Source organism: Periplaneta americana, chromosome 8, assembly GCF_040183065.1.
Source record: "Periplaneta americana isolate PAMFEO1 chromosome 8, P.americana_PAMFEO1_priV1, whole genome shotgun sequence".
Classification (NCBI taxonomy): Eukaryota; Metazoa; Arthropoda; class Insecta; order Blattodea; family Blattidae; genus Periplaneta; species Periplaneta americana.
The window spans coordinates 179,485,041-179,497,892 of NC_091124.1; the positions used below are offsets into that span (position 1 = coordinate 179,485,041).

The 12,852-nt window shown below is 34.7% G+C and overlaps 2 protein-coding genes across 3 annotated transcripts in view; one reads left to right on the forward strand and one right to left on the reverse strand.

Moving 5' to 3' along the window:
• Positions 1 to 593: 593 nt before the first annotated feature.
• Positions 594 to 12,852, reverse strand: part of Gycbeta100B (guanylate cyclase soluble subunit beta-1-like) — a 67,130-nt gene continuing 54,871 nt past the window's right edge. For both annotated transcript variants that reach the window (XM_069834126.1, XM_069834127.1), the window contains one exon: positions 594 to 1,516. In XM_069834126.1, the coding sequence (XP_069690227.1) occupies positions 1,387 to 1,516 (130 nt within the window). In that variant the 3' untranslated portion in view covers positions 594 to 1,386. The remainder of the gene's footprint in view (positions 1,517 to 12,852) is intronic.
• On the forward strand, positions 7,462 to 9,089 carry stops (SOCS domain-containing protein stops). The gene has a single exon (XM_069834128.1). It carries the CDS (start codon positions 7,827 to 7,829, stop codon positions 8,868 to 8,870), a length of 1,044 nt encoding a protein of 347 aa, XP_069690229.1. The 5' UTR covers positions 7,462 to 7,826; the 3' UTR covers positions 8,871 to 9,089.

Here is a 12,852-nt window from a genome sequence, read left to right on the forward strand (position 1 = left end):
TTAAGGTACTGAAACTCAACATCTTTGAAGGTTGGCAATCCCAGTTTTACATATATACTGTTTATATCATGTTTGAATTGCAATATTTGAGAGATTGAGTCATAAAGAGAATTCCATCGAATTGGGCAAGGAAACTTTAATGAATATTTCAAGACATCTGATATAATTTCTGAGTATTTGAGTCTCCTAGCCGCATTCCATAATGCTAAACTTTTAGCAAGTGTTGGGTGATGGATCCTTGATGCTGCTGGAGATTTCTTCATGGCATTAAGGAAATCAGTTGTGGCAAGAAAACTAAGCGTATGGCTAGCACAACTGAAATGGATAGGCAAATAATACGAAAATTCATTCTTCAAATCGAAATCCAAAACTTGAAGAACAAGAAGAAGAAAAAAGTACTGTATTTTGAGTATTTGAAATACAAAATACATCAATTTTATGTATTTAAATACAAAATACAAAATACTTTCGAAAATCCTTACAAATTACAAAAAACAAATGTATTTCAAATACGTATTTGAAATACATGTATTTCAAATACTACCCAGCCCTACATACAGACGTGCCTTATGGTCACTGTACTGATTGAAGATCAAAGAGAGAAATATTTTGACATAAACTGTTTTATTTCCTCTAATGAAAATAGTTTATATCTAATTACAGAACAATGGAATATCAAACGTCCCCTAGTAATAATATAATACTGATTGAATACATTTTAATATTGTTATTCTTAACTTCTCGATTTCTTCACTGCACTTCTTATGAACATTAATATTCTTATATGTATTCTGCTAAAATGAAATAACTTTTCACATACAAAATATAAAAGTAATTTATGGTGGTTTATGGAAGAAAATGTTATGTTTATGTTTACAGTTCACAACATTTGATATAGTACTATAAAGGGACTTGGTAAAATGATAAATTATGAGCAGTGAGTGCAATTAATTTGAGGAAAATTCTTTGAGTTGAAAGTGTAACGTTGAGAAGCTTTAAAATATTCGAAACAAAATGAGAAGTGGAGACAGTATTATAGCAAAGAAATTTAGTTAACATTAACACGGTATTGAATTTATATGATTTGTTTAAGAACATACAAATAATGATTTTCTCGATTACTTAATGGCAAAATAATTAATGTTACAAAGTTATCCAGCTCCTCCGAGGAGTTTTATGGGAGCAAATAAAATAATTATTTAATAGGCCCTGAGTAAAGTCTAGTGTTCACAAATTAATGACAAAATAGATACCGGTAAAATAATGTGAACTGCAGACATTATACACAATCAAATAAGGAAAATAACTTGCTATAAAATGCGAATAAATTAATCTGTACAATGTCAAGTCCCGATGAGCAGATACTTGTTATGTGAGAGGTTCACTTCACACGATGTACTCCTTCTCGCGGGTGAGGAACCAAACGTTCATTGGTTCCGACTTGCCTTTCATGGTAACTGGTCCACGATACTCGAAGTGAAACTGTGGATCTGCATTGCTCGGTCGACATAGGTACCTATTAATGAAGATGAGGGTAAATTAGAATTAAATTCTTTAAAATTAAACATTTATTTAAACAATTCTCATCTTTACAGTACATGTTGAATAATTTTTATGGAATTTTTTTAGATAATTCTCCTTTTCTACCACCATAATCTTATAATCACTGCCATATCTTTTTCTGAGTCAATCAATGGACTTAGAGAATTGTAATGGCCTCAAAGCGCAGAAAATTCCTTTCGCTTCTTCCTTTTTATTCACATGAATCCCCTACTTTGCGTAGATTTTTTAATATAGAATGAGAGAATCTGTTTTTATATTTTGTTGGCTTGCAGCAAATAATATACAATGCTTAGGCCCAATTGTATAAAACTCCCTGACTAAAGATCAACTTTGATCGAAGATCGAAAAGTGAACCGAGTTCAGACACTTCTTCTATTGTATAAAACTTTCCTGCGATCAAATTACCTTGGTTCAAATGCAATCTAAGTTCACGTGAAAAGGATTTGGCAACATCGCATAAACAGGTGAAAAACGTGATGCGCGGACAGGTTTGTTCAGTGTTGCCAATCTAGCGACTTTAACTCTTTTTCAACAACAATTTCTTTTAACTTTTATATTGCTTAAATAGGAATTTAGCGACCTTTTTAGCACCCCATAGTGACAAAATTTAATATTTCTTTGTCGATAATGAGAAATCTAGCGACTTTACAACTACTTTTTGGCGACTTTCCGTACACTCTGTTGGAGACACTGGTTTTTTTGTGCAATGTAAATAATGGCGGACAATAAGAAGAAGGTTGACTGTTCCCCAAGTTGTTATCATGTTATGGTGTTTGATACTGCTAAACATAATAAAGCTTTATAAAACGACAATTTTCGTTTAGTAATACAGTTAATTGAAAATTTATGAATGTACCTATCATATCCGTTAATAATTAATGGTTGTTATAAACATAATATAATTATAGGTTATATTATTTGATACTGTTGAACACGATAGAACCTTATAAAATATAAGATTGTTTGTGTATTAAGGCAAGAAATTGAAAAAAAATATATATAAATGTACCTATCATATCTATTAATATTAATAATAATGGATATTTTATTTGCACAATCTGTCACTCGTATATTTCAAACAGAAAAGAAATAACTGAACTTGGATCATCTAACTTAATCGGAGAAATTTCTTCAGTCAAAGTTGACTTTAGTTTGAGACAAATTAATCTCAGATTAGACTTTATACAACACAAAATTCCAAGTTCAGCTGAAGCAAGGATCAATTTAACCTCTGATCTAAGATTAAATGGTTTATACAATCGGGCCTTAGTATGCAAACAGTATTTATTTATATAAAAAAGTACATTATACAACGACATTACGAGTTGAAACATCAGGCGGACTATGACGGTTTTGATGGAGAGGAACGAGTTGCTCTAGTAAAATGCCTAAAATTCAGTGGCGGCTCCTGCATATTTCTTAAGAGGAGGAAAGAAATTAACAGCACTAAATGACACCTTCTTGAATGAAACATGCTAAAAATTAGCCTACATGCATACATGTAAGACCAGGTAGTGTTGGGGTTGGCCTTCCCTTCTGTATAGCATTAATTTGTTCTTGTAAACTGAGTTTCCTAAATTGTCCAATATATATTATGATTTCACTTCCATTCATTGTTGAATAATTGCACAAATTAACAATTACAAGGAAATTCACAACCTCGTAGCATTTTTCGACCACACTACAGCATCACACGTGTTGGAAGAGACTAGCTACTAACTCGTAACCGGAACTGTTTTATGGAAATGGAAATGGGAATGGGAAATAATCTGAGGAAAGCGAGAACACTGCACCCACCCACGTGGTCTGTGTTGCCACATGTACATTTTACAAGTTCAGTATCACATACTTTTGAAGAATGTCAGTTCTTGTAGAGTCATACTATCATTATTGTTCAAAGCTGCCGGTGGCCGATTAATTTATTATCTCAAAAATGGTGTAGTTTGGAGTACCTACTTTCAGTTTCAAATATATTTATACAAAACTGACAAATTGGCTGTTGCCCTGTCTAGTAAACAATGAATAGAAGTGAATTTCAGGGGCCAACTACGTAAAACTACTTCCTATTTGTTTTACATAAACCCGACTTTAACTTTCAAATATCCACGAAAGTTTCAAACCATGAATAGTAGCCTATATAAAGTGCAATGAATAATATTTTTGATTTATAATTTAAAAAAAGTTTACATGGTGTCTTTCATAGCGTTGCGTTAAAACTGTTTTTGTTGTGTCTCCTCCTAGATGTGTTATAGTCCGGTTGAATGCAACATCGTTAGATGGCAGCGGTAGCGAGCTTGCTGCACGACCAGTCGGTTTCTATTTCCCGCCCATGACTGATTCAGATGAGGATCTCCTCCCTCTCCGTTCATTTACTTGCTTTAAAACTCTGCTTCTTTCTCTGGCCGCTATTGCGCTGTTGTCTATGTGTGTTAACTGCAGTAGAGGAGGAATGGAGTGCCTTTCCTCCACACAGACAATCTCTCATCTTTCTCACAGTTTTCTAGCGGCACATGAGCGCGTGTCGTTTAAAACTCGATCAATCGAGTTTTTCTTATAGCTGTGAACTTAAAAATTATCGAATATTCCTCGAATTTCAAGGCACATATTTTATTTGGTATTTACTTTCAAAAGAAGAAAATGTGAGGAGGACGTTCCTCCCTTCCCTCCCCCGAGAAACCGCCACTGCTAAAATTGGATAAATATGATGTAAATAGTTCACTCACGTTGTAAGATATTACAATTATTTGTCTAACAAGTTAAATATAATTTACCATAGTTGCACAGTTTTAAAGCTCATGGAATTTACTGATAGTATATGTGGGTCTATTTACTGTTATACAATCCTAAGAGGAAACTAAAGTTATATTTCATACAATCATAGTTAATATCAAGTCTGCTGTCGAAAAATCTGAAAGTTAGAATTTATAAAATAGTTATATTACCGGTTGTTCTGTATGGTTGTGAAACTTGGACTCTCACTTTGAGAGAGGAACAGAGATTAAGGGTGGTTGAGAATAAGGTGCTTAGGAAAATATTTGGGGCTAAGAGGGATGAAGTTACAGGAGAATGGAGAAAGTTACACAACACAGAACTGCACGCATTGTATTCTTCACCTGACATAATTAGGAACATTAAATCCAGACGTTTGAGATGGGCAGGGCATGTAGCACATATGGACGAATCCAGAAATGCATATAGAGTGTTAGTTGGGAGGCCGAAAGGAAAAAGACCTTTAGGGAAGCCGAGGCGTAGATGGGAGGATAATATTAAAATGGATTTGAATAAGGTGGGGTATGATGATAGAGAATGGATTAATCTTGCTCAGGATAGGGACCAATGGCGGGCTTATGTGAGGGCGGCAGTGAACCTCGGCAGATTGCACGAGATTTATAGTGGCTAAAAGTTACATCTACACTGTTCAATTTGCAACTCAGTTCGTGAGTAAAAACATTCATTGTTAATACTGTACTGTATTTCGATTAAACAAAAACCTAATGAAAATGATCAAACTCAAAATCGCGATATTTCCTAGTTTACGTAAATGGGTGAACTACTTTTCTTCCCTCCTATATCTAGTAGAGTGATTTATTTGTGTTTTACGCCAGTATCATCGAACTCCAGTCGTGGAAGGGGGTAGCAATCTGTGTTTCCGCTTCTCTAAAGGTATAGCCAGGTTAATATTAAAATGTTAGTAAAAATAAAATGATGTCCCTGTACATTCTACACTGCCTTATTTATGCTAACACTTTCACAGCAGCAAAAAAAAATCTTATCTTGTTGGCATTATCTTACTTGCATTCACAGCAATTACATCTCTCTGTGTTGTTATTTCTTTCTCAAGTGTGACCTCTGACACCAGGTTAGTTGTGGGTTCGAATTGGTACAGTTTAATTCCGGCCATTGCTTTAGAAATACTGATTAAAATTAAGAATACGACAAACACGTAAGGATTTAATACTGCTTGGTGTTTTTTTTACACGCGTCAGCTGCTGTTATCTCATGGTCATATTGCAACGACAAATAGTGTTCCAAATATCGTAGAAGAGCGCGGTTTTTCTACTCTGTGTCAACTTTTATAATCTATAATAATAAAATTAATAGGTATTTTAACCGGTCAGGACCTTTAAGATACCGATAAACTTATTTTTAATTTATTAAACAGCATTTGTGTAATTCACTTTTTTAATTTTCTGTAGCACATCTAATCCGCCATGACGTGAACAATGATTGATGAAATAAATAAATAAATAATTTTCTATAGATAGTTTCAAACAGGAGGGTTGCCAACATTGATTGCGTGAATATGCTGTTGGTTATCATTTAAGTATATAAGCGTTTTTAAAAGCTTTATAGTAAAAATAATGCCAATTTCTGAATACTAGTTACGACAGAAAAGCAAATAATAGATAAGTAAGCTTTCGCATGAGTTTATTAATAATGCGAACATAACCACAAAATGTATATTGAGAAGTCAAGACGGAGATGGAAACCTGCAGCATGACTGCGGCTGCAAAAGTAGCGCCTTGTGTGTGAACAGACTCGCAACCTCCAGTTGCAACTTTTGCAGCACTCGGGTTGCGCAGCACGAAAAGTAGCATGCAGCGCGCTGCTTTTGGCTTACGTGTGAACACGACACGCAACTTTTGCAGCTGCAGTACAAAAGTTGCGCAGCAAACGTAGCGACGTGTGACCGTACCTTAAGAAAACATTATCTGCAACTTTTAATCTACAACAAAACATGCGTTCTTGTAATGAATTTAATACTTTAAAGTAGGCCTAAGCTTATTAGTAATGATGATAATTTCGTGCAGAGAAAATGTCACTATTCTTGTCTTTTTATACAGGGACATCACTTTATTTTTACCAACATTTTCAACATTAACCTGGCTATACTCGGAAACACTGTTGCCCCCTTCCATTACAGGAGTTTGATGTTACTACTGCAATATGTAAACAACTCATTTTTACTAGGTATAGGAGGAGAGAAAAGTAGTGCATCCATTTATGTTGTAGGGAAATACGATATTACGATTTTCAGTTTGATCATCACTTTTACGGAATTTATCAAAATACAGTAGAGTAGCAACATTTTTTTTCAAAAACTCAACTTTTCAGGTGGCTATGTTCGTTATGTAATGTCTACTTTATTTAGCATATTAATTATAGAGAGTGCATTTAAATTGAGGGGGCCATAAATAAAGGGCTGTAAATACACTTAAGTTACTTTTGAGAAAATGGGGTTTAAATATTTAAGCTTTCGTAAAATCGGTGAAATTTTTATTTAAATTTTAATGTGTGATGCGATTAAAATATCCCTTTGCCACTAAAATTTTAGATAATTTTGCTTACACTGGATGCACTTAACTTATGTTATTACAAATGTCACTAGCATTCCTTTGCTTCTAGCCACCTCAATTCAAAAAAAGCTAATCTGAATTTTTAAACAAGTTGCTGAAAATGGTTGCCGTTCATTACAATGCAGGCTTCAATTCAGTACGCATATTATTAAAAACATTTTGAAGCATATTCTCTGAAATTAAATTTATCGTTTCTTGAATATAATTTTTAGTACGATATTATTAATATAGGTACTTTCTTCTATAGAAAACGCAATCATATTTATGAAACACACTATACAGTGCAGTGTTTACTTGACTGCGTGAAGATTTCGAATGCAACAGCGGCCGTAAGTTTGTGTGTCTGACGGGAGCAAGGACATTAGTGAAGGGGTGAGAGTGAAGTACATTCAGAAATGCAGGTATAATAAAAATGCAAGTAAAAATAAAACGATGTCCCTGTATTTCTTAACTGGATTATGACGTCCTCCCTCACCAACATTGACCGTGTAGTGAGAAGGAAGCCGTAGTAGCGAACTAATTCCATTATGTTAGCCATCTGTCATGCGGTTGGGGTGCTTGTTTGTTTCAGTTTGCTAGTTTTGCTCTTAGTCTTGCCACAGACCGGTCTTTTCGTCTCAGTTCTGAGTATTATAATATAATTGCTATTTAAACAATTAAAGTTTTTTATTGTAGTCTGTGAGGAACTAATATTTTATTGTTTCCATGGTTTCAAATTAAGTGACCGAAGCGCTGGATTTTCGTATCGGTAACATATTTCTACTAAATATTATGAAATTTTTAGTTTTCTATTAACTGACTCATTCCAATTTGAATTATATTGTGTTATGTAATCGAGATTTTGTGCAAGATAGCACACAAGTTGCGTTTGTGGGTAATATTCGTGAGGCTGTAACCGAGATCGGGATGGAGGTTCTTCTGGACTGCTACTTCGACAACGTGTTCTGCCAGCTGGACAGAACCAGTCTTATGGTGCCGTACCGGCGCCGACAACTCGTCGACTATCTGAATACCATGATCCAGGGTTGCGTGCAGGGTGAGGACTGCGATCACGACACTGGGGTGCGCCGAGCCGTGTTGGCCGCCATCAGACACCACGCCACCACGGTCAGCACCAACGGCACGGTCTGCCTCATGGGAAAGTTCCATAACATCCTGTACATCGCAACCAAACTCTGCTACGACTGGAAGCTGGAGGACACACAGATAGTATCTCGCCTCCTCAATGACATCTACAGATGTGAAAAGACGTTCGAACGTTTGATGATTGGCGCTATATTCGGGACAAGAGTTACACATTTTATATCTGGGTGGAAGAGTGATTTTGAGAGTCCTGAAGAGAGTCTTGCAGCTCTGGAATACTTCCTGCAGCACGCCACAAAGGCGAGACTGGAGTACACCAACGAAGTCGACGGCAAGAAGGTCAGATTTGCTGACGTCCCCATGGAGTCCTATGGGCGGACTCAGGCTGTCAGAGCCGCTGCTCAGTTTTCCAAAGACGAAGTTCTTTTGTTACTCCTGCGCTATGGCGCCGACTTGATGGCGGATTACGAAAACAGAGAAGTCGCAGTAGAACAGTCACTTCAGCAACTGAACGCATTCTGCACTGCCAATTTACCATTAACACAAACTCCAGGTCCGTTAGCTTGCATTAAAATTCTACTTCGGACAGTTCCGACAATGACAACCCTGGCAAGTACTTCATTTAATTGTGTGTCTATCGATACAGAAAAGGTCTTTGGCACCAACAAATTGTATTTTCATCCGCTGCTCTTCACCACAGGAGTGATCCCAACTTCGCGATCCGGAATCACACCACCTGAACTGAAACATCTGTGTAGGTGCGCCATCAGAGACATCCTGCGTAAGAACTGGCAGTTACCTCTGGGAATCAGGAGTTTGGAGATACCGACAAGTCTCCAAGATTATTTGGATCTCCTCGAGGACTAACAAACTGTTTACTTTTGTTTCGTGCGTCTTTGTGTGCGCTTAAATTGTCGTAAACGCGAAGCAGAGCCTCTTGTTTTATAAGAACACAGTGGCACAAAAAATGAAACTTTGGTTTTGTGATTGTTTTCAATTTTTGTGGAATTAGTGTAAGAAGTGACGAGAAGATATATTTTGTTACTGTATAGTCTAAATTATAAAATATACAAAGTTTAAAACGAAGTTCTTATGGTTAGTTGAGTGTTTCACTTCAACTTACGAAAAGTTTATTATGATTGTGTCACAATTGAAGGTAATACTTTTACGTTGCTCATGATAGAATTGTGCATGATTTTGTAGAAGACATCATTTTATTTTTACTAACATTTTTAATATTAACCTGGCTATACCTTTGGCTTAATGACTCAAACCCGGAAACAACGTTTGCTACCTCCTTCCACGACTGGAGTTCGATGGTACAGGCGTAAAATACAAACAAATCACTTTACTAGGTACAGGAGGGAAGAAAAGTAGTTCATCCATTTACGTAAAGTAGGAAATATCCCGATTTTGAGTTTGATAATTTTCATTAGGTTTTGTTTAATCAAAATGCAGTACTGTATTAACAATAAGTGTTTTTACTCACAAATTGAGTTATTCATTCGGACGTATTCATTATGCAGTGTATATTATACTGTCTACAGCACATTAGCGTACAATATAGAGAATGAAGTTAAAATGAAAAATAATCATAATATGGATATTTAAACACATTTTTTAAAATGGTGGCCGTTCATTTCGATACAGACTTCAGTTCTTTTGTGCCTATTATCGTACTATAGACTATTGCATCTAATTCCAATTACCAGTTTCGTCCTTCATACTTAGTAACTCATGTTGAAATAATTCTGTACCTACTCTATAAAAGAGTACCTTACGTACTGTAAATTCAGTCTTCACTTCTGCCCGACCCGCACAGATAAAATTGCTCAGACATGGTATCTACTGTCCGTCCAAGTGGTTATGTCGCAGGATTGTAGAAAGGGGGGGATCACGTGATAGTTAATTACTTAACGAGGCCCTTTTATTTAAGTTATTTTGTGCGAGATCGTGCGTATTTGCTTGTTTTCCGCACAAAACCAATTCGCGGTAAGTGTGAAATACCACAATCAGTATTCCCAACGTAACACACATAACAATTTCCCTCTTCTTACCGCTTAAGCGCGACATTCATTTTACTGCTTTAGGCTTTTAACATATTATTTTTAGAGACGTTTAACATAGTAATAATTATAAATTGGAAACTTACCACTGCAATTTCACCTAAATTGCAATGTTAATTATTGTTTTTAAATATTTGCAAAAATTAAGTCAAGTCTACTACTCCACGAAACTTATTGCATTCCTGATACAAGTAACATTAAGGAAGCCGTGAAAAAATCGACAAGATTCCAGATGCCGATGTTATTACTGCAATATGTTATATAAATAATATTGTTAAAATATTAAAATGAAAAATAAATCATTACATAACCTTACCGTTTGTTTTAAGTTCGCATTTATAGACTGGGGGAAAAAAAAGACAGACTTATATCACAGCCTGCTGGAGTTTAGTAAACACAGAAAACATTTTATAGCAACAATGTTGAAGAAAGATATTTTGGTGTTCCGAAGTTGTCGTCATTAAACAGAAACCAACATGGAGATTTTATTGCAACTAATTAGAAATTCGTCTTTCAGGTATGTAATAAACGATCTTCGCACAAAATAATGTACGATACACGAGCGGTATGTTTGTTTTCATGTTCTCGGAAATTAAAAAAGCTCAACTACGTTTCGCTTTTTCAATCTTTTCCTCGAACATGAAAACGTCAACATACCGCTCTAGTAACGTATATTACTATTAAACAGTTGCATAATATTACGTATACGTCCAATTAATTCCTAACAGAAATTAATATTTTCAGAAAAGAGCTAAGACAGCCTAGCCACTAGTCTTTACAGTGGAGCGAGCAGAAGCAGGTGGGGGAAATCGGGATGCGACGTAGGCAAACGGACGACAGTACCTGTGCGAAAATATGATTCAATATTGGAAGTTTTCGTCACTGGAAAACGCGAACATATTTCTGAAACGTACTATAATCACTAACTCAGTACTGCGGCCTTGGTTCTGTGTGGAGGACAGTTGGAACTTCGTTAGTAGAAGGGGTGGGAGTGAAGTACATTCAAAAACTCAGGTACAATAAAAGTTGAAGTAAAAATAGAATAATGTCCCTGTACAAGTTTATTTAATCATAATTTAAATCCACTTATATCACTCATTGAAACTAGTAAACTGTTTATAACAAAATAATCAGTACTTCAATTCCAACTGGAAATCTAGATAGCGAGTAAATCTATCCCTTGGTTACAGTAATACAGAGAGTAATTTTGAAAGACTGAATAAACGCATCAACGGTGTTGGAACATCGGCAGATTGCACGAGATTTATAGTGAATAAAAGGTGCATCTACATTGTTCAACTTTTCTTTCAATTTCACGCATTCAAGCAATGCATGCAAGATTGATATTTAATGTTAATATACAGGGTGATTCATGAGGATTTACCGTCACTTACGGAGCTTATTTCCGAAGATATTCTGAGCGAAAAAGTCATATAAACATTTGTCCTAATCTCAATATTTTAGGAACTATACTAATTTGAAGTTGTTTGTAAAATACCATTATTCTTGAGTTTTAAGGGTAAAAGAATATTACAGATAAAGAATGAACTATTCAGGAGTATCATTTCTTTAATTAACTATTATTCAGAAGCTAAAAATGTGTTGTGAATTCCATAGTTGGTTCGTACAGAATTTTTTTTTTTTTTTTCGATTTTTAACTACAACATTACATTTTCTTACGCATTTATCACAACAATTGTTACGAATCACTCCGGTTTTGTAAATTCTTTAAGACTGTACATTAGGATGCATAATTAAACTGTAAAGAATCAAGTTCCTAAAGTCGTATGATTTGTAACAATTTTTGTGATAAGTGCGTAAGAATGATGTAATTTTTAGTTAAAAATTGAAAAACAAAATCTGTACAAAGCAATTAACAACATATTTTTAACTTCAGAATACTAGCCAATTAAAGAAATACTTCTGAATAGTTCATTGCCTATTTGTAATATTTAAAACTAAAGATAAAAGGTATTTTACTAACAACTTCAAATTAGTGTAACACTGAAAATATTGAGATTAGGACAAATGTTCATATGACATGTTTTGCTCAGAATATCTTCGGAAATAAGCTCCGTAAGCGACTGTAAATTCTAGTGAATCACTCTGTGTATACGTAGTGAAGATGACGTTAAAAACGGCGCACCATGTAGACACAAAATCTTCATGCATCTTAATTTTATTGAACGCGCGTTTTAAACTTGATTATTTAAATATTCTTCCCAGATAATAATAATAATAATAATAATAATAATAATAATAATAATAATAATAATAATAATGATTTATTTTAGCTGGCAGAGTTAAGGCCGTAAGGCCTTCTCTTCCACTCAACCAGCAAAAAGTGTATATACATATGCATGAACTTACAAAGAATTCAACAATTTGATTTAGATGAGAGTTACATGTATACAAGAGTTATTTACAAATTAAACAACAAAATACTATGAACTATTAATTAAACACTGACATAAACTGTGTAGCAGAATTAAACTAAAATACATAGAATGTTAATATATTTCAAATAATATTAGTTAATAGAAAGAGATTATTATGAGACAATTAAAATACAGCACAATCAGGATGATGTCTAAAGAAAAAAAGTAACAATGTAGTCAGTGATAGTTTAAATCAGTATGATTGGAGTGAAATGCTAATAAGGTTATCTTTTAAGCTGTTCTTAAAGGTGTTTATTGTCTTGCAGCCCCTAATACTTTGTGACAAGGAGTTACATTGACGCGAGGTGGATATTGTAAAAGATGATGAATACCAAGATGTTCTAT